An 18,552-nucleotide genomic window follows, 5' to 3' on the forward strand; every position below is an offset into this window, starting at 1 on the left:
CCATGTTTTTTCGACTGGTGTTAGAACTGCCTGATATCCACTTGCAAATGTTACCTCTGAAATAAAGATCCACAAACTCTATTTGTTCTTAGACCATTATTCCGTCGTGCATTTTCTTCTTCTCAGCCTGGAGCAGGCAGCAAATACACCAATTATAAAACGCTGGTTTTAATATGCTCACAAACATTTACATTTCAACCGAACCAGCATCAAATTGTGCCTTAGGCTCCACATTTGAAATTTGACCTCGCTTTGCGACTTGCTCTTCCTCACGGGATTATTCATGGGCAAATGTTTTGATTAGTTAATGAGTAAATGCCATCCAGAGGTCAAAGTGCATGATGTCAGCTTGTCAAGCACATCTGGCTATGTTTTTCAGTTCATATGTACTCGATAGCCGATATGTGGCCATGTGAATTGCATGAGAGAGCCTAGACCATGGGGTCTGCAACCTGCGCCTCAAGAGCTCCCTATAGCTTTCTTTGAAAGAAAAAAATTAACTGTGCACCTCTTATTTAGAGATCAAGGCGATAAATAAAAGTGTTCAAGCTAAAAATATGTGTCACATCCTATGTCTGCATCAAACTCCTCAAACTCAACAGACCTGTATTTGAAAGCAATTCCCAACACTTAAATGAAGTCATGTGGACATGAAAGAAGTGCACATATGGATCCACATACTTACACCAGCAGGTTTTCTCAAGCATGGAATCACTTTTTATAAAAAAAATTTATCGGTTTTCCTCAAATAATTGAGTTGAACATACTTCTATTTTGTGTTTTCCTTTGTCAACAGCTATGAAATATGTTTTCTTTTTTGTAGGCTAACAAATGCAACAAACTTTAGTTATTATATTTATATAAAAAAATCATTTTATTTTTGCAGCTCCAGATTAATCACATTTTGGTGTAGAGGGATCAAAAATGGCTCTTCTGAGGTTACAGACCCCTGACCTGCACGCATGTGCTGAGCATTGATATCATCGACCTGCCAACAATGGAGATCCTCTAGAATTAAATCTCCCTCACAAGTGTGCTGTCATAGCTCCCGTTTCTGAATCTCCCCTGTGTGAGAATTACTATATAAGTGTATTCTTTAATTGTAAGGTATTTGCATGCCGTTTACGAGGGCAGTCATGTTCAGATGCTTGTAGTCTGTAGACTGTGAAAAGTCAAATCTAATCTGTAATGAATCTGATTTGAATTGGATTGGAACAATCCAAACTGTGGCTGGTAATCTGAGCACGACCCGTGTACCAGTTTGAGCAACAACATTGTTTTTCGACATGGATCTCAGCTCCCATTCACACACTAGCTGACTGAGCAGGACTGGAAAAGTCCCTGGCAGCCAAACGCTTGCCTCCCTGTTCCCCCTCTGCTTGCTACCTTTTGTTCTAGTGATTGCATAGTAACCCGCTGAAGTCAGTCACGCTTAACTAGATTGTGATTGTGGAGAAACATGCACAAGCACAAAGACATTAGTGGGCTAATTTCAGTTCCTGTTGGCCGATCTGGTCGTAGCTCTGCATGAATAGAGCACGCTGTAGTGAAACGTTAGAGCGGTGAAACTATTTGGAGCGCGGTGGTAGACACAGCTGAACTAACATTCCACTCAGTTTTCTTTTCCAAAATTGGTAAGGCAGTAAATTTGAATGACTCCAAAATGTACACAGACGTGAAGGTAATGTTGCAGAAATTACCGGTGGTTATTGTTCCCTCTCATCTCCGAAAATCGTTAACTGCTTTAATTACTTTTTTAATCTTTCTGTCCCAAAAACTCTGTAACTGTTTCACACCCAAAGCCTCTGTCTGATCCCCATGTTTCTGCTGTGTCTCCCCAGATGCCGCCGCCTCAGGAGACACAAAGTCTCGGGTGACTGACAGTTCCCAGTCGCCCAGCTACCGCATCAGGACTGAGTCAGAGCAGGTGTCTCTGTATTCCCCGGAGCAGTCCTCCCATGAAAGTGAGGGTCTGTTATTGCCTTCTCTCCATCTTCTACCGTCCGTTTTCCCCCTCCTGATTCACCTCCATGTTTTCTTACCTCAGCAGTATCACACAAGGTTTATTTACTGTGTCTTGTCTTATCTATCGACGGTAGATATAAAGTCGGTGTTTGTCTTGCACTTTTCCCTGTTCCATACTAGACTGTCAATACTGATAAGTGAACTCTTAACACAGCTGGTGATGTACTATGGTACACAAGGTTTCACAAGTGGACAGCGCTAAGAAGAAGTCCTGAATATGTCTTAAGATCTTCTGATCACCTGTCTTTTGATTATTCTAGCAGTTAATGCCTAAACCTAACCAAACCACAACTCACATTTTAAGACCCAAACATAACCAGTTCCTCAGAAAAGAGGTTTTGCCTCATTAGGTCTTGGTTAATGGTACTGTCAAGGTCAGTGTTTATACCAGTAAAGTATTGAATTAACTGAACAAGAGAATTTAGACTGCTTTTTCCATTACTATGTTAAAACATATATACAGAGGCTATGAAAATGTGCAATATGTGTCTTTTTTAGCACAATCAATAGGCAATATGATGACATGATCAACATGAAATGCATTATAAATGCACAATAAATGCATTTAGTAAAGCCTGAAGATGTGACCTATAGACACACACTCCCAGGATGTCCATATAAGGACTTGTGTTTATTCCCACTGTAATTTGCCAAGGGTGTGCCTGTGACACAGATCTGTGACCCATGAGCACTAAGGGTTAAAGGTGCATTATGTAATAGATCTAAAGCAACTGGCCATAAAATCCTCCTAATATGTCACAGAGACTCAGGAATAATGTTCATATAACAAACTGAACTCACCAACAACAACAGTACAGCCAAAATATTTGCATTAAAAAAATATTTTGCAGACTGCAAATCATGTTTATGTTTTGAAATCATGTTTTGCCATGTGGCGCCACCTACCGCCATCTACCAATCATTGCAGTCAGTAGAGTCTCAGCTGCCGAGCAAACACGGGTTGCCAGTTACGTCAGAAAACGAAACCTAAAAGACCTCAGTATTTTGAATTACAATCTTACATATGGCACCTTTAAATACTATTGTACACACACACACACCAGCATACCGGGTCTCAAGGTAGTAGAGTACAGTTATCCTCCCACAGAGTCATTTGTCAGAAGTGATGTTGTCTAGGGAAAAGGTCGTGCCTGTGATGCAACCATTTATGATGTGCCCGTCTCCTGTGCCTCTAACCCTTCACCCTGACTCTCCCGCCTGTCTCATTTTGGTCTCTCTCTTTTTTTTTCACAGGGTCCACAGGGAATTCGCGCAGCTCCACTCAGATGAACTCGTACTCGGACAGTGGCTACCAGGATGCCAGCAGCGGTTATTTCATCGGCCACAACCTGGGAAAGGCTGAGCTGAGGGTGCAGCACTCCTTCCCCGGTGCTGGCACAAATACACTGATGAGAAATGCCAGGGCTGAGGGCCAGGCTTCAGCCCAGGTAATGTCACCGACTGCACCACACGTAGTATCTGGATGGTACACCGATCAAACACTTGATGTGGGCCACATGTGCACCTTTATAGGGCTGTCAAAGTTAAAGAGATAACATGTGTAGATGCTAATTCCCTTTAATTCCACAGTTTTCTTGTGTCGGACTGTAGAGTGTGTCTGCTGCAGAGCTGCTGTGGTTCACTTTTACATTGGGTTTGCCTTTGTAGATGCCATTAAACACTCGAAAATCTCCTCTGTACTCGACAAAATGTTAAAAGATCTGCTGGCTCTGCATACATTTCACATTAAAGCCCTTGTTGAAAAAACATGAATGGATTGAGGGAACAGAAACACTAGAGCGCTTTTACTTTGAAATGGCACAGAACTGACGCACGGCTCAGCATAGCTGGCTCTGAAGGAGACGTAAGAGCTGTACAAAGTGCAAACAGTTAAAATGAAGTAAGTTAAATATGAACAAATGTGAACAAGAAGGAGGAAAAGAAAATGATACTGTTTAAAACCAAACAAGCATGGCTGCAATAATATGAAACCAAACCAAAAGAAATGAAAATACCTAAAAACTAATAAGTATGAACATATTTGCATTAAGCAAACATATTTGTCCACCATGTTGATAAAAGTATTAAAATCTTTAAGTTACACATAGAACAGATAAAAAAAGCATGCAATTTATTGTGATTAAACATTTGAATCTATTGACGAATCGGGTTTAAAATTACGAAAATATAAACCTTAAGTTAGTGGTCACAGCAAACCTCAGAATTGAGAACACAAGGAAAGAGAGAGCTCAGTGACTTTGAAATGCAAAAGGATTGTTCTGGGTATCTCTGAAGCTGCCAAACCCCCTGGGATTTTCATGCACAACAGTCTCTAGAGTTTACTCAGGATAGTGAGCAGCAGCTCTGTAGACGGAAACTCCTTGTTAATGAGAGGGACTGATTAAAATTAGGAGATAGTCTTTGGCTATATATATATACAACCACCGTGGCAATGAGCGGAGAGGGAAAAAAAACAAAAAAACACCTCAGAATGCAGAACACGTCAAACCGTGAGGCTGATTGGCTACAGCAGCAGAAGACCACGAGGGGTTTGGCTTCCCGTCTGCCAAAAACGGAAATCTGATGAATGATGAACCTGGATTTCTGCTGAGATACACAGATGGTACGGTCCGGAGTTGGCATCAAAAGCGCGAATCCATGGACCCAACCTGCCTCGTGTCAGCAGCAGGCCAGAGTAGTAGTGGTGGTGTAATCATGTGTAGGGAAAGTTTTCTGGACACTTTGGACCTCTTATTATCGGTCATCATCATTTTCAATCTTGAGAATTGTTGGTGACCTTCATGCTGACAATGTCATGTGAGAATTCTGTCCAGATACACCTGCTCCCTGCGCTTTAGATATTTGAGAACAGAAGGTTTTTGTATGAAAACTCTAGGACAGCCGTTTATTGTGGAAGCAGGCTGCTTCTGCTAGTGTACATGCCGATGTGTCCTTGTGCCGGCAGCCTGTGAATGGATATGAACGATGAAGATAGACTGACCCATTCACGATGAAAGTTTGAGTGTAAAGTCTCTTTGACTGAAGACTAGAAGAGCACTTTAGAAATACAAACCACTCAATTGGTTTCTATAGGCCATGACTCAAGAATAAGCAAAAAAACAAAAAACTTTTCCATTTCCACTTACTTTGACTTTTTGATCCAACATTTCACTATTGTTATTATTTCTGAATCTAGCAAACTGCAGAAGAGATGTCCAGTATACTATATCTGAATGGTCATGTGATATATTGTATGTTTTTATTGTTAGCATCGATGCTGATTACTTCTAATATGAAGCCGAAAAGCACGTTTTATCTAAAAATAACAGCAGCACCCATTTAAAACAAAACAGTAGTATGCATGTATTATAGCTTGTAGTTTCTATTAATATTTCTCTCTATAACTGGCATCGTGAAAAGAGGTGGAAAAAGTACTAAAATATTGTACTCAAGTAAAAGTACCAATACTTTGATGAAATATTACTCAAGTAGAAGTAAAAGTAGTCATCTGAAAATGTACTCAAGTAGAAGTAGTTCATTTGAAATGTACTTTAAGTAAAAGTTACTCAGTCACTTTGCGTGTGGTGTGAGGGTAGTAGAAATATGACAAGGGCTCAGAAATCCCAAACTATTTTGAAGCTCACGCGTCCGGCGCGACAAAGGATATTACATCACTTTTGGCGCGCGCCCTCTATGTTCACGCGCCAGTGCTGGTGCTAATCACATCATCATTCGTCTGGTGTATATTTTCCCCCTGTAGGTCTTCATTGTGCTGAATTATTATTTTTACTCAGTGACGGATAGGATTTTAAAGTAACTAAGTACAATACTTGAGTCAATACGTACTCAAGTAAAATTCTAATCCTGATTTTAAATTGTACTTACAAAATACAAAATACACAAGAAAAGTATTCAATACAGTAACTTGAGTAAATGTATTTAGTCACTTTCCACCTCTGATCGTGAGCATAACTTAATATTAATATTGGTAGCAGATGACAAAGCTGCAGAAATGATGCAACGTCAATGTGAAGAAATGTTTCCACTGCTCCACAAAGACGTGAGGCTGAAGTGAGCCCTCCAGTCTTGGTCCATATGTGCTTCTGTCTATTCTCACACAGTGTTTACAAGTGTTTAATTCACAACTGCTATTTTTAAATGAACGACAACAGAAGAGAATTGGACTGGCGTGTTTTTTTTTGTTGTTTTTTTGAAGGTTGCTGTGTTGAGCTTTAAAGCACAGAAGGCACACAGTCACTGAGCACATCAACAAAATCATCCCTGCATATGGTGATGAACACAGACACCACTGAGAGGCCAAATGGCATCGCTGACTCTATAGACAATTGGTGTGGAAAAGGGAAAATAAATATGGCCTGGAGTAAAGTCATGTCCTGTGATGAATTGATTGTTCCCATTAAAGCAGAAAGTACAACACGATTGTTAATGATTTTTTTTATAGCTCCTTGGGGACTCAAAAAAACAAATACATGAAGGCTATTTTTCTTTTTTCTCCCTTGCTTGCAGGTCCCAGCGGTAACGACAGCAGTGCCTGGCCGTGCTATGCGGAGGGTAAGCTCAGTGCCTTCTCGCTCTCACTCCCCAGCCTATGCCAGCAGTATGTCCCCATCCCGCGGCTCTCTGCGTACCTCACCTGGCAGTGCCTATGGCTCTCCCATTGTAACTGAACCCAAACCCCTCTCCAGCATCTTCTCTTCAACCTTGCCCTCCGCCCAGCGAGCCAGCGCCACTGGAGGAGGTGGCGGCGGCGGCACTGGTTCGCCTTTCTCCACGCAGAAAAACTCCCCCGCTGCACTGAGGCGCATGGGCTCCATGAACTCACGGTCGGGCAGCGCTAGCCGCACCACCTCGCCCTATCAGGCTTCTGCGGGGTCCTCATCGGGCCGCATGGGCTCTCCTCTTACCATGATGGACAACATAAACCCCCCATTAACTAAGCAGCCCACGCACTCGTCGTCTCCGGTCAGATCGAGTATGACTGCTGTGCCCCAGCACTACAGCTCCACTCTGCCTCGCGCCATGATCCACAACGCTGACCCTTACGGACCCCAGAGTTACGACATTTACGAGAGGATGACGCGACCTGACAGCCTCGCAGGTGCTTTTACACACACACACACACACACACACACGCACGCTGGTTTTGCATTATTTCTTTATTTTTTACATTTATTTATTGAGTTTTTTGCACATATGAAACATACAAACATTTATAAACACGCAAACATTTATGAACACCTCTCACCCACAATCAAACACTCAGGGTAAAGAAGAGAAGACAAACATTCAGTTCAATTTAATTCAATTCAAGTCAATAATTAAAAAAAAGTGAAAACATTTAAATATAAACATACAAATACAAATAAATACAATTTAATATTCCATTGATTAAATCAAAAAGTCTAGAAAGAATAACAGGTAACACTTTAGGCACACCATATTCACCATTAAATAGGTGCTTACTAACATATATAAGTAGAATACTAGCCCTTTATTAGTTATCATTAAGCACGTATTAACACCTTATTCTACATAACCTTATTCTCCCTCGACATGAATTAAGATTTTTCCTACATAAGGTGTTAATACGTGCTTAAAATTTACTAATAAAGGGCTACTTTGCTACTTATGCATTTTAGTAAGCACCTAGTTAATAGTGAATGTGTTTCTTAATCTAAAGTGTTACCGAATAACGCTCTCTTATGAATAATATTAGTTATAACAATGAATATTAATCTTATTAGGTGCTACCAACTTATTCAGTTTTACTCATTCATTTCCACACATTGCATGAGGTTTTGCAGTCTTTGTGTGGACAAGTAAACGCCTAACCCTGACCTTTAACCTAACCCAATTCTAACCCTAAAACCAGGTCTTAAAAGCACAATAAACTTTTACACATATACACACATGCCTATAAGAGAGCAACATCATTAAATATGAGCTATTTATATTTTGTGTTTTGATAAGGGCAGTTGCAATAACTACCACTAATACCTTAAATAGCTCTGTGAATTACTGTGCGTGCCTGTGATTTATGACCCAAGGCCAACATCTTTGTCTTAATTCAAGCCAGTACTGTAAGAAATGAGTTTCTACATTTCTGGCAAAGTTGAATTTCGTGCCTTCACATTTTTAGTCTTCTTTCTTACCACGTAGTACTTCTCATTATATATTTGTCCCTAACTTGATGTAAATATTTGGACAGTGATGCACTTCTGTGTAGGATCTCTGCTCAGAGGTCTGAAGCAGACAGGAAACAGTGACTGTGAGGTCAGTGGTTGTGCAGGAGCGCAGCCAAAACACAGCTCCTGCAAGAAGACAAATATTAGCTCAAAGAGTACAACAGACTACTACTCATAGTAAGTTCTGCTTTTAAGAATAGACTGGACAACCAAATATAGTAGTCTTAAAATAGGCTGAGTTGAACCCTTCATTGTTAGTATGGTGTTTATGTGTTCTTTATACATGGCTCACAATGTTTAAGGGTTTTTAGTTCTGCTTTTCATCCAAAAAAGAAAAGTCTGCTTATCCGAGTCAATCAGGGGATCCAATAATGTGGAAAGCTACAAGGTTAATGGAGTGTTTTCTGCTTGAATTCACGCTGCCTGTGGAATATCCTCAGACGCTCTGGTTGATGATGACATTCAAGGTGAACATTTTTACATTTCCCGTCGTCGTCTTTAGCTTCACGTGACGTGTTTGTGTGTACAGTGAGTGCTGCATGTGCAGATGCACCCTCTATTTGTTCTTAGTTAAAGAATCCTCTTGCCTGCCTTTTTTTTTTGAATGTGCATGCACTGTAGTGTGTGTTGTTGACATATTAAGTTACAACCTGCTCTGTGGTTTTACTCTGTGCTCTAGTCAATAAGACTGGATAGTGGACATACAGTATTGTCACTATTGATAATTCATGTATTTTTTAGCTTCTTAAATTAGAGTATTTTCTGTTCTCTTTGCTCCCTGTAACAAAGAACTCCTTAAAACTAAATACCTTTAGTTTGTGGACAAAACACGTCATTATTTTAGGAGAAAATGAACAATATTTGTCAACATTTTCTTACAGTTTATGGACTAAACAACTATAAAATATATGATTTGATTATTAATTGCAGCCATTATCTATAGATCTTTAGAGAATTATCTTTATATGCAGTACATTTAAAAGCACCAGATAGTAGAAAGAATTCAGACCCTTCACTTTTTACACATTATTATTTTTCTACAATTTCTGTGTTTTAATTGTTCAATAAAATGTTCTGACTAATTTCATAATCCATTGTTAAATGCCACTTTTACAAACCATTAATGTTTAAACATCTTGCCAGTTTTAAAGTGTCCAATTTCATTTCATCAATAGATTGTCAGATGGCAGGCATTCATTTAAAAACAAAGAGCTTCTCTTAAGTAATGGCTTTAGTGCTGAATATATATATATATATATATTTCATCCATTTAATAAAGTTAACACAATAAAACGTGAAACAAAAGTGAAGGAGTTTGAATATATTTTGAAATATTGAAACATGCATCAGTTTTCAGGGTCTTGAAAGTTGGTCATAAGAACAAAGTGGTTTTCGGGGTCTGTTAATACTCTCCGTGTTCTGTGACAGTGGAGAGACACTTTGTATTTCCACGTTCACATAACCATTCAAATGTCATAAAAATGTTTACCAGTGTTTGCCAAACCTGGAAATAACAATGTTCTCAAATGTCTTGTTTTGTCCACAAATCAAAATGATTCCATTTTTTTATTCTTTTGCTGTTATCTGAAGCAAAAAGAGCTGAAAATATTGACCTTTGAGAAGCTGAAGAATGTGAAAGCTCGTTTTAATTATTGAAAATACACTCGAATATCAAAATAGTTGATGATTAATTAATTTATTAATTGAATAATTGTTACAGCCCTAATTTGTGCACGACCTCATGTTCCATTCCAGTCACGGCGATATCTGATGTCTTATCAGGAGATGGTGGACCTGCTCTCATAACTTAAGCAGGTTACCATGGTTATTGTGTGCTACAGGGAGCATATGGAGTTGTTGTGTACTTGCATTTGTTTGTGTCCGCTCCATGCAGACCACCATACAAATGGCCAGATGACAAAATGTACATAACATGGACTCTCAGGACACGTAGAAAATATGACCCAGGCTTTATTTCCTCCTGGATTGGTCTATGCACTATATCCTGTTGCTGCAGCCTCATTTGATTGAATAGTCAGCATTTAGTTGAATTACAGTTTTTTAACTGTTTTTTTTTTCTTATTTTGTGATTTTGATGAATTCGACTACTGCTACTGCACTCGCAACACGCATACTGCCACGATGACTGATGATGTCATCAGCAGACACAAATGGATTTTCAGTCCTCGCCCTTCAAGCAGACTGAGACACCAGTCTCCGTTTCTCGTTCTCCTCCATCCTTCCGTTATCTTCCTCCCTCTATTACCCCTCATTCGTGTATATATATGTGTGTGTGTCTCTCTCTCTCTCTCTCTCTGTAACTCTTCTGTCTTCAAAGCAGCTTTACCTCTGTCACAATAATCTGTCTGATGAGCCACAGTGGAAGGAAATGGAGACGATCACATGATCAGGCTCAATTGCAAGCATTTGGTCCGACAGCCCGACATTGTAGCCGTTGGTTATTTTTGTCAGTATCCATCAAGAGGTGTTTTGCCCCCTTCTCTCTCCTCTTTTTCTGCTCTGTCACACATTTTGTTTCCTTGTCAACAGTCTTCTATGTCTTTCCCTTCCTGTTTTTTTTTTTTTTTTTTTTTGTTACCACCCACCTGGCTCCACAGGTGCACTGACATTGGCAGGAAGTCATGCATTCCCTCAGCCGCTGAAAAAATGAAGACAAATTGTCCCTAATAGCGTATGCCTGTTTTGGTCAGTGTCCGTTTCAGAGCGCAGTGGAACAAGGGAGGGGAAAATTACCTTTGTGCACATTTGGCTTCTAAATCCAAAGCCACAATAACTCTATTATTATATCCACTCTGTATAAGCACATTCTCCACGTTTTTACGGAGACGTTGTTTTGAAAAAAAATAAAAAATTTGTTGAGTAACGCAGTCGGCTGTATCCATTTAAGTGGTTGTTTCTCCAGAGCAAGCACACGCACCAAGCTGCCACCACCCTCCATCTAGACTCTGCCAAGTGCAATCTGTTAAAGCCACGGTGAGAGGGCTGAGGGGGAGAATTAAATGACTATAACGCGACAGGAATGTGGGCCATTTATCCTCAATAGACAGCAGTATGTTATTTCTCCCTGACAATTTGCAGATGCTTTTAGAAGCGACCGCAGCGCTTCCGTCAGGGGAGCCGAATAAAGACGACAGACGGATTAGTCTCCTCTAAGGTAGTTTGAATCGCGCTACTTTCAGGAGTGGCGCGGTGCTGAGGAGGAGAGATACTGTATGCATGACGGCCTCCGTGCCAGGAGGATTTTTTTCCTTTTTTTTATTCGGCCGTAGCTCTGCCAAAAACCCTGTTCGTGTAACACAGGCTTTACAGGGGATGTAAGCTCTCTGGTGGTCTTCGACGGCCTCATTAACCCTCTTTTTTTTATTTTCATCTTCTCCTCCCCTCCCCCGCTTATATATATTCTTTTATGCTTTTCTTTTCAGTTTTCACCCACCGATCCTTTCGTCTTACTCCCCCTGTTCCCCCCGCTCTGTCTCTCTTCATATCCTTGGCCCCTTCAAACCTTTGAACAAGAGAAGCTGAACTGATTTCCTGCCAAGCTGCTGCTAGCGGCTATTGTGTGCACTGCCACAGAGTGAAAGGCGTCCTGGGCTATTGAGTGTGCCACTACAGCTCACAGTGGCAGCATTATTCAGTTTTACTTTGTTTTACCCCCGACTCTGCACGACAGCATGCCTTCCATTTTGGAGGACTTGTTGTTCTAATTTAACTTTAACTTGTTCGGGCTCCAAATCTGTTCTATGGGAACCCATCAGTAAGAGTAACCTTGAGAATCTACTGCATAATATGTTGTAATATTAGTCGTGTGACCTTCACCCTGAAATGCCTTCAACAGTCTAAGCTCAAAGAGATGAATTGATTTGGTTGAGATCTCTTTAAAGACGAGAAAGTTTTATATGAATTCCTAAATAATCTGCAAAATGGCTCAGATATTCAGCCTTGGAATTAAAGGCGCCATTTGTAAGAATGTGGCCAAAAATGGTTACTACACTCAAATTCAAAATACATAGGTTTTTCAGGTTTCGCTTTCTCCACCATTGTAGCTCATGCGTGGTTGCTCGGCAGCTGAGACTCTACTGACTGCAATGATTGGTATACGGCGGTAGGTGGCGCCACATGCCAAAACATGATTTCAAAACATAAACATGATTTGCAGTCTGCAAAATATTTTTTGTACTGCTAATATTTTGGCTGTACTGTTGTTGTTGGTGAGTTCAGTTTGTTATATGAACATTATTCCTGAGTCTCTGTGACATATTAGGATGATTTTATGTCCAGTTGCTTTAGATTTATTACATAATGCCCCTTTAAGTTCCATACTAAGGTGTAGGCAGGCTTTCTTAGACAATGGCCCCTCCTCTGCAGTCATTTTGACACGTTGCAGGAGGAAAAGCGCAGGTGTTAATTACCAAATTCACGTTGGCTGAGTTCCATTCAGCCGCCTCAGTTTCAGGGTGAATGCTGGATCAGTGTCACGTCGTCCTACCTTCTTACACCTGTGCTTTTTCTGCTAAAACGTCTCAAAATGGCTGCTGCGCAAAGGGCCCATGGTATCGTATTAGTCTTTATAGTCATGAGACATCACTTTAAACCAACAGACGCGCACTTAATTAACATTTAATTATCAACACAACTGCTCTCCACAGTCTTGTTTACTTCCCACGGATGTCTGTAGTGCCTGCTTTAATGGCGCAAAACAGTCATTTAGCAGTGAAATGAAATATGGAGAGCAGTTCTCTCGCCTCCCTCTCTCTCTCATGCAAACCTATTGGCCACTGTGTCATAATCAGAGTGGCCAAAGGCAGCACTGGGAGAGATCCCGCCTCGTCAATGGGCCTTCAAAACATCCATAAAATGTTTACAGTCCTCAGCAGGTCGGCCGCCCTCGGTGTGAGACCTGCCCTCTCTTGTCACATTGGCACAGATGAAAGTAAAGTGCGCACAGTTAACGATCATCAAAGGTCATTAAGTGGTCTTGCTGACCTCAGTCCTCCATCGTGGGAGGCGGCACGTCTGCTTCTTTTCATTCAGAGATGGCAAGATAGTGAGGTCTGCAGTGTGTTTACTAGTAGACCTATGGTGCAGTTGGATACCTGCTCTGATGTTAAGGAAAAACAAAGGTAGCACCTTGGTAGACTGGCCAACCTCAGCAAACATGTCTGATTTAAACTATCAGACCTGACTGAGGGAGTGCTTGTGTGTATACAGTGGCAGCTCAGAGGCGGATAGGGAAAATAAGCGATAATAATCCCAAAAAACTGCTGTACAAATGGGTTTTAGAGCAGTAGAATTCACTTCTGAAAAGGTTTTGTGGGCGCTGTGTTTTCAGTCATCCTTCAGTCATAGCCTGTTTGTGGCCGTTTGACTTTACTAGCGCAATGTGACTAGTTACCATGTCTACTAGAGCGACGGTTTAAAGCTACTGCTACTTCCTGTCGTCTTAGTCTTCTGTCACTATTTCCTGTGTCACGCCTACTCTTTTTCATTGGCTGTTGGCATTATGTTATTGCATTTGGGTCAGTTTTCTGTGCCAACTAGCCACACAACTAGTGCTAATTGGTGCAGACTCTGTCCAACTGTGAATTGTGGGTCAAATCGGGCCACAAAATATTGTAGGTTGTTACCGGTTTAGCTCTCTAACTGATCCGGGCAGAATAGAAGAGGTCATTTTGGCCAGTGACCTATTTTTAATTCTCATTAAAAAAAATAGAAAAAATCAAAACAAAAGTATGACTCACCATTTCTATGGATAGTGATAGAAAATTAAATACAGGAACTACATTCAAGAATAATGAGAATTCAAAATATTATGTAAACAGAGGTTAGCTGAACATTTGGCCTGCTGAAGCTGGCTCGATCTCGGCATTCTAAACCACTTGGAGCTTTAAAGGTCAGCCTCAGGCTGGTCCACTATCTAAAACAAAAATCTTCACTTCAAGGCCCTCCGCTCCCAGGAGAGGCAAACAAGCTTATTTATTAATTTCCTCTGTCAGACTTTGACAGGAATCCCTCATTCAGGTGCTTCTGCAGGATAGCAGCAGTCTGCATCTGAGCTCTTACGCATAGAAAAAGGACTAGTGATATTTGGAGGATGGTGAAATGTGCAGTGAGTAGTAAGTTATCAACTGTGAGTGACATCGGTGTGAGCTTTTACACAAATATTTCCAAGGTGATCGCTTAAGATGTGGAGGTTTGTTAGACAAAGGCAGTTAAGAATCTGAATGACTGAAAGATGAAAAGATTAGATAAATTGAGGTCAGTTTTCCAGCACTAACCATTAGTGAGAGAAACTTTGCAACCTGCTGTCATTATTATTCTTTTCTTATTCCTTTGTTATTAGAGAGTGTTCCGTGCCAACACTTCTCTTGATCTGGTGGAAATGTGGACCAACTGCAGCAACAGGCTTCAAAGTGGGCTGTAGCAAACAGGACGTTCTCACAGTAGCAGCCTAATGTCGATTATCACACTCCGATGTTTTCAGCAGAGGCTTAGATGTTTGCAGCTTGTGTCACTGCATGCAGGGGTGAAAGAAGAAATAATCACATTTCCTCTCATTATTACAAAGACGCCATGTTTCTTTGGGTAAGAGCAACGTTGACATGATAATGAACTTCACTTCATTTGTACCTTAAATCTGTTCTTAAATGTATTAGTTGTGTAAATAGGCATGATCACCATCATATAAAGAGAATATTTTGAATTTAAGTGACTTTGTACCGTATGTTTTTCCTTTTTATATAATGCATGTCTTTAGATCGGAACTATGGCTGTACCGTAAACAACAGAATGTGAAACCCTATACCCACGATAAGTGGGTGTTTTGTAAATATAGTTGCGTCAAAAAAGAATTGTGAAGTGAGTGATTTGAGGTGTGACATAAGATTGAAAACACAGATAAAGCACATGCTGCATTTTCAATGGGTTTGTTTTTTCGGGCATTGCGAGTGATGTGTGATGAATGTGACAAATTCACAGCAGCAAAAAAAAAAAAAAAAAACACACCTGCACAGAATCTGAGTCAGACAGGACTTGCTTCTTCATGCTACCCCCACGGCCTGTTGTTATAGTGATCTGTCTGGAAGGAAATGTTAATTGCAGCGCTCACCTGTGTGTGTTCGTTATTCCCACTCGTGGCAGGTCAGTCTGTTGCTGATTACAGGCTTGGGCTGCTTCCTTTTAATATGCATTTCCCAGCATCTGCTTCCTCTGACCGTGCTTTGATTGGTTCTCACTCTTCTTGGATGATCACCGTTTACTCTGCTTAGGTGGCCCATTTAATGCAGAATGTACAATGTGCTTCTCTGTAAGTTAAAAGAGCCTTTTTCAGGCTTCAATTTAATGCACAGTAAGCAGGTCCAGTTGCCTATAGCTTTAGATATGAGTAATATGCCTTTTAAGAACCATACTATTATTTTAACACCTCATTGATCATAGATCCCGGAAGTTATTTTTTATTTTGGATAGGCATCGGTATCAGTATTGGTCTGATACTGGTCAAAATCACTGGACAGATAAAAATGTAAAATGTTATACAATCCAAGAATCCTGTATATATATCGCATGCTTCACTATGCACAAAGTGTAAATAAAAATCAGCAAAAGCATTTTCGCTGAGTCATGTTCGAGCTGTTTTTTTCTTGGAAAGAATATTTGTTACACAGTTGGAGAATTCTGTCTTTGAAATGACTCGGCACAAATGTGTTGTTAACAGCTTCATACGTTCATAAATGGTCTAGCATGACCATCATACTAATATCGGTATCGTGATATTGGTATCAGTATCAGGTCACAAAAAGTGGTCCTTTTTCCTAAACGCCTTTCTATTCATTTTGATTTATTATAAAAAATGAACTTTATTGGCAGAGGTCATAGTGAACATATTTTGCCAGGGCGGTGTTATCGCTGCATGCTAATGCAGAGCAGAGCGGGCAAATCAGTGAACGACGTTATCATGCAACACTGGCATCAACTTTGACAACAATGAAAAGAGACGTGTTGCTCACTGTGATTGATTACCATCTCAAGCAAGGATCACAAATCTCTCAAAAATAGACCATCATTCAGTGTCTTCAGCTCACTATTTATCATTACTGTATACATGGCAGTTGTCAATGTTAGAAAAAAAAAACAATTCAATTAAGTGGAATCTGCTGCTTTTTTTCCCCACTAACCGCTCTCCCGCATCCACAGGAATACGGAACTCGTATGCCAGTCAACACAGCCAGCTTGGCCAGGACTTGAGATCGGCCATGTCTCCTGACCGACACATCGCACCGATCTACGAGGACCGGACTTTCCACGGCCCGTTGTACCGCAGTCCCAGCCACACCCAGCAGGGCACGCTCTACAGGAGCAGCTCAGGTTGGTCCCAGAAACTGTTTATGTTATAAAAATCTCACATGACTTGAGGAAGGTCATGTTAAACAAAATTCACACACACAGAAATCTTTGAAATCAAACATCATTTTTAATTAATAAAGGTCATTGGAAGGTCATGAGGTAGGAAAGCCTGCATAATGGTTTCCAGAAATAAATGCCTGTTAACTGGTTAAAATTTGGAAATCATGTTAATGAATAAATGTAATTTCATTCATAATTTTTTGGTGTGTAGGATTATTAGTACAGGCTATATTATTTAAACAAAACAACAACAAAAGTTACAGCAAATGTTATTTCCTGAAGCCTGTGCCACAGATCAGTGCCAGACCTTGATAGTAAAGTAATATTTTGCACTTCTTAGTGCACTCCTTATCTTCAACCTAGTATTGTCTTGGTGAATTTTGTCTGTAGTTAATCATCAGAAAGCAAGGCGATCAATCCCTTATTACATTATCTGCCTTTGCAACGTCCTGCCAAGAATAACTATGAACAACAACAAAAATAACAATAATAATAATAATAATAATAACAAAAGTGAATCTGAGAGAGGTGTTATTCTCTGGTTATTCTCAGATGATTGATCATATACTAAATAAGATTTATTTTGGTGATTTCTCTCCCCCTGTTGGATCGATGCTGTCATATAAAAAGGGTTGCCTGTGTAAAAAAAGTGAGGATGTGCTGCTGTAGTGAATAACCCACATACAGTGATGTGTGAGAGTGTAACACACCAGACTCTAAATTATTTCAAAACCTGTCAGAAACTCTATTTGGTTTCCTTATTTACCTCCATTACCCTTCCTTTATTGCTCATGCTGTTTCTATATCTTCATGCGAGTAGAGTCAAGATAAGCACTTTTCTCTTGTCTTTATTTATTTAAGGAGGACGTATTTTCTCGTCAAAGGTCCTTTCGTGTCAGTGCAGCTCAAATCAGAATCAAATTTGATTTGAATGGCACTTTTCATAAAAAGTAATGTTAACGTGCTTTGTAACACTTACGCATGCAAAAAATATATAGATTTCATCAAATTGGGCCTGAATATTCAGTGCTTCACAAATGTATTAGAGGTTTATGCCACAGCATTGCTAATGATCAAAATAATATTTTACATTTCTGTAATGATTAATACACCAGTGCATAGAAGCTCTTTAATTTAAATGAAGATATTTTTTATTTTTTATGCAAATTAATGCAAATTATAGTTATTCACTTGCATTCCTGAACAGAAAAAAAATGTTTTAGTGGTTGAATGTTATGCTGGAAATGCAAATTTGGATACAACCAAGTGAATTCAATTTGTTATTTGCCAAATAAATAACAATAGAAAATTATGAATTCACGATTATGAACGATTTCTAAAATATTGTGTGTTTTCTCATTTTAATGTGAGGTGTGTATATGTATATATACGTATATATATATATATACATATATATATATATATACGTATATATATATATATACATATATATATATATATACACATATATATATACACATATATATATACACATATATATATATACACACATATATATATATATATATATATATATATATACACATATATATATATATACATATAAAATAGGTCACTGAACAAATAGATCACTAATAATGTGATATAAAACATTCCAAAACTCTCCTAAACAAGCTCTATAAATAAATAATAAGAATATAAATAATTTTGGTAACCTTTTAACGACATCATCCGCTTTAGCCGTCTCCGCTATAACTTCCAGGTCAAAGAGGAAGGAAGTATATAATGCTACTAGTTTACCCAGTGTGTTGTACTTTGGTTTTGCATTTGATTGTCTATTTGTCACCATCCATCCATCCACTCATCCATCTTCTACCGCTTTATCCTCCACATGAGGGTTGCGGGGCGCTGGTTCCAATCCCAGCTGACACCCAGGACA

The 18,552-nt window shown here is 39.6% G+C and overlaps 1 protein-coding gene across 1 annotated transcript in view; it reads left to right on the forward strand.

Annotated features, from left to right (window-relative positions):
• The window catches only part of LOC310943116 (plakophilin-4-like), a gene marked incomplete at its 5' end in the record, with an annotated part of 74,547 nt that overhangs the window by 29,175 nt on the left and 26,820 nt on the right, over window positions 1–18,552 (forward strand). Inside the window, 5 exons of the mRNA XM_083908633.1 lie at window positions 1,842–1,964; window positions 3,280–3,473; window positions 6,553–7,144; window positions 8,672–8,698; window positions 16,443–16,613. Of these exons, the coding sequence (XP_083764759.1) occupies window positions 1,842–1,964; window positions 3,280–3,473; window positions 6,553–7,144; window positions 8,672–8,698; window positions 16,443–16,613 (1,107 nt within the window). The remainder of the gene's footprint in view (window positions 1–1,841; window positions 1,965–3,279; window positions 3,474–6,552; window positions 7,145–8,671; window positions 8,699–16,442; window positions 16,614–18,552) is intronic.

The sequence above is a fragment of the Microchirus variegatus genome, assembly GCF_963457635.1.
Source record: "Microchirus variegatus genome assembly, chromosome: 22".
Taxonomy (NCBI): domain Eukaryota; kingdom Metazoa; phylum Chordata; class Actinopteri; order Pleuronectiformes; family Soleidae; genus Microchirus; species Microchirus variegatus.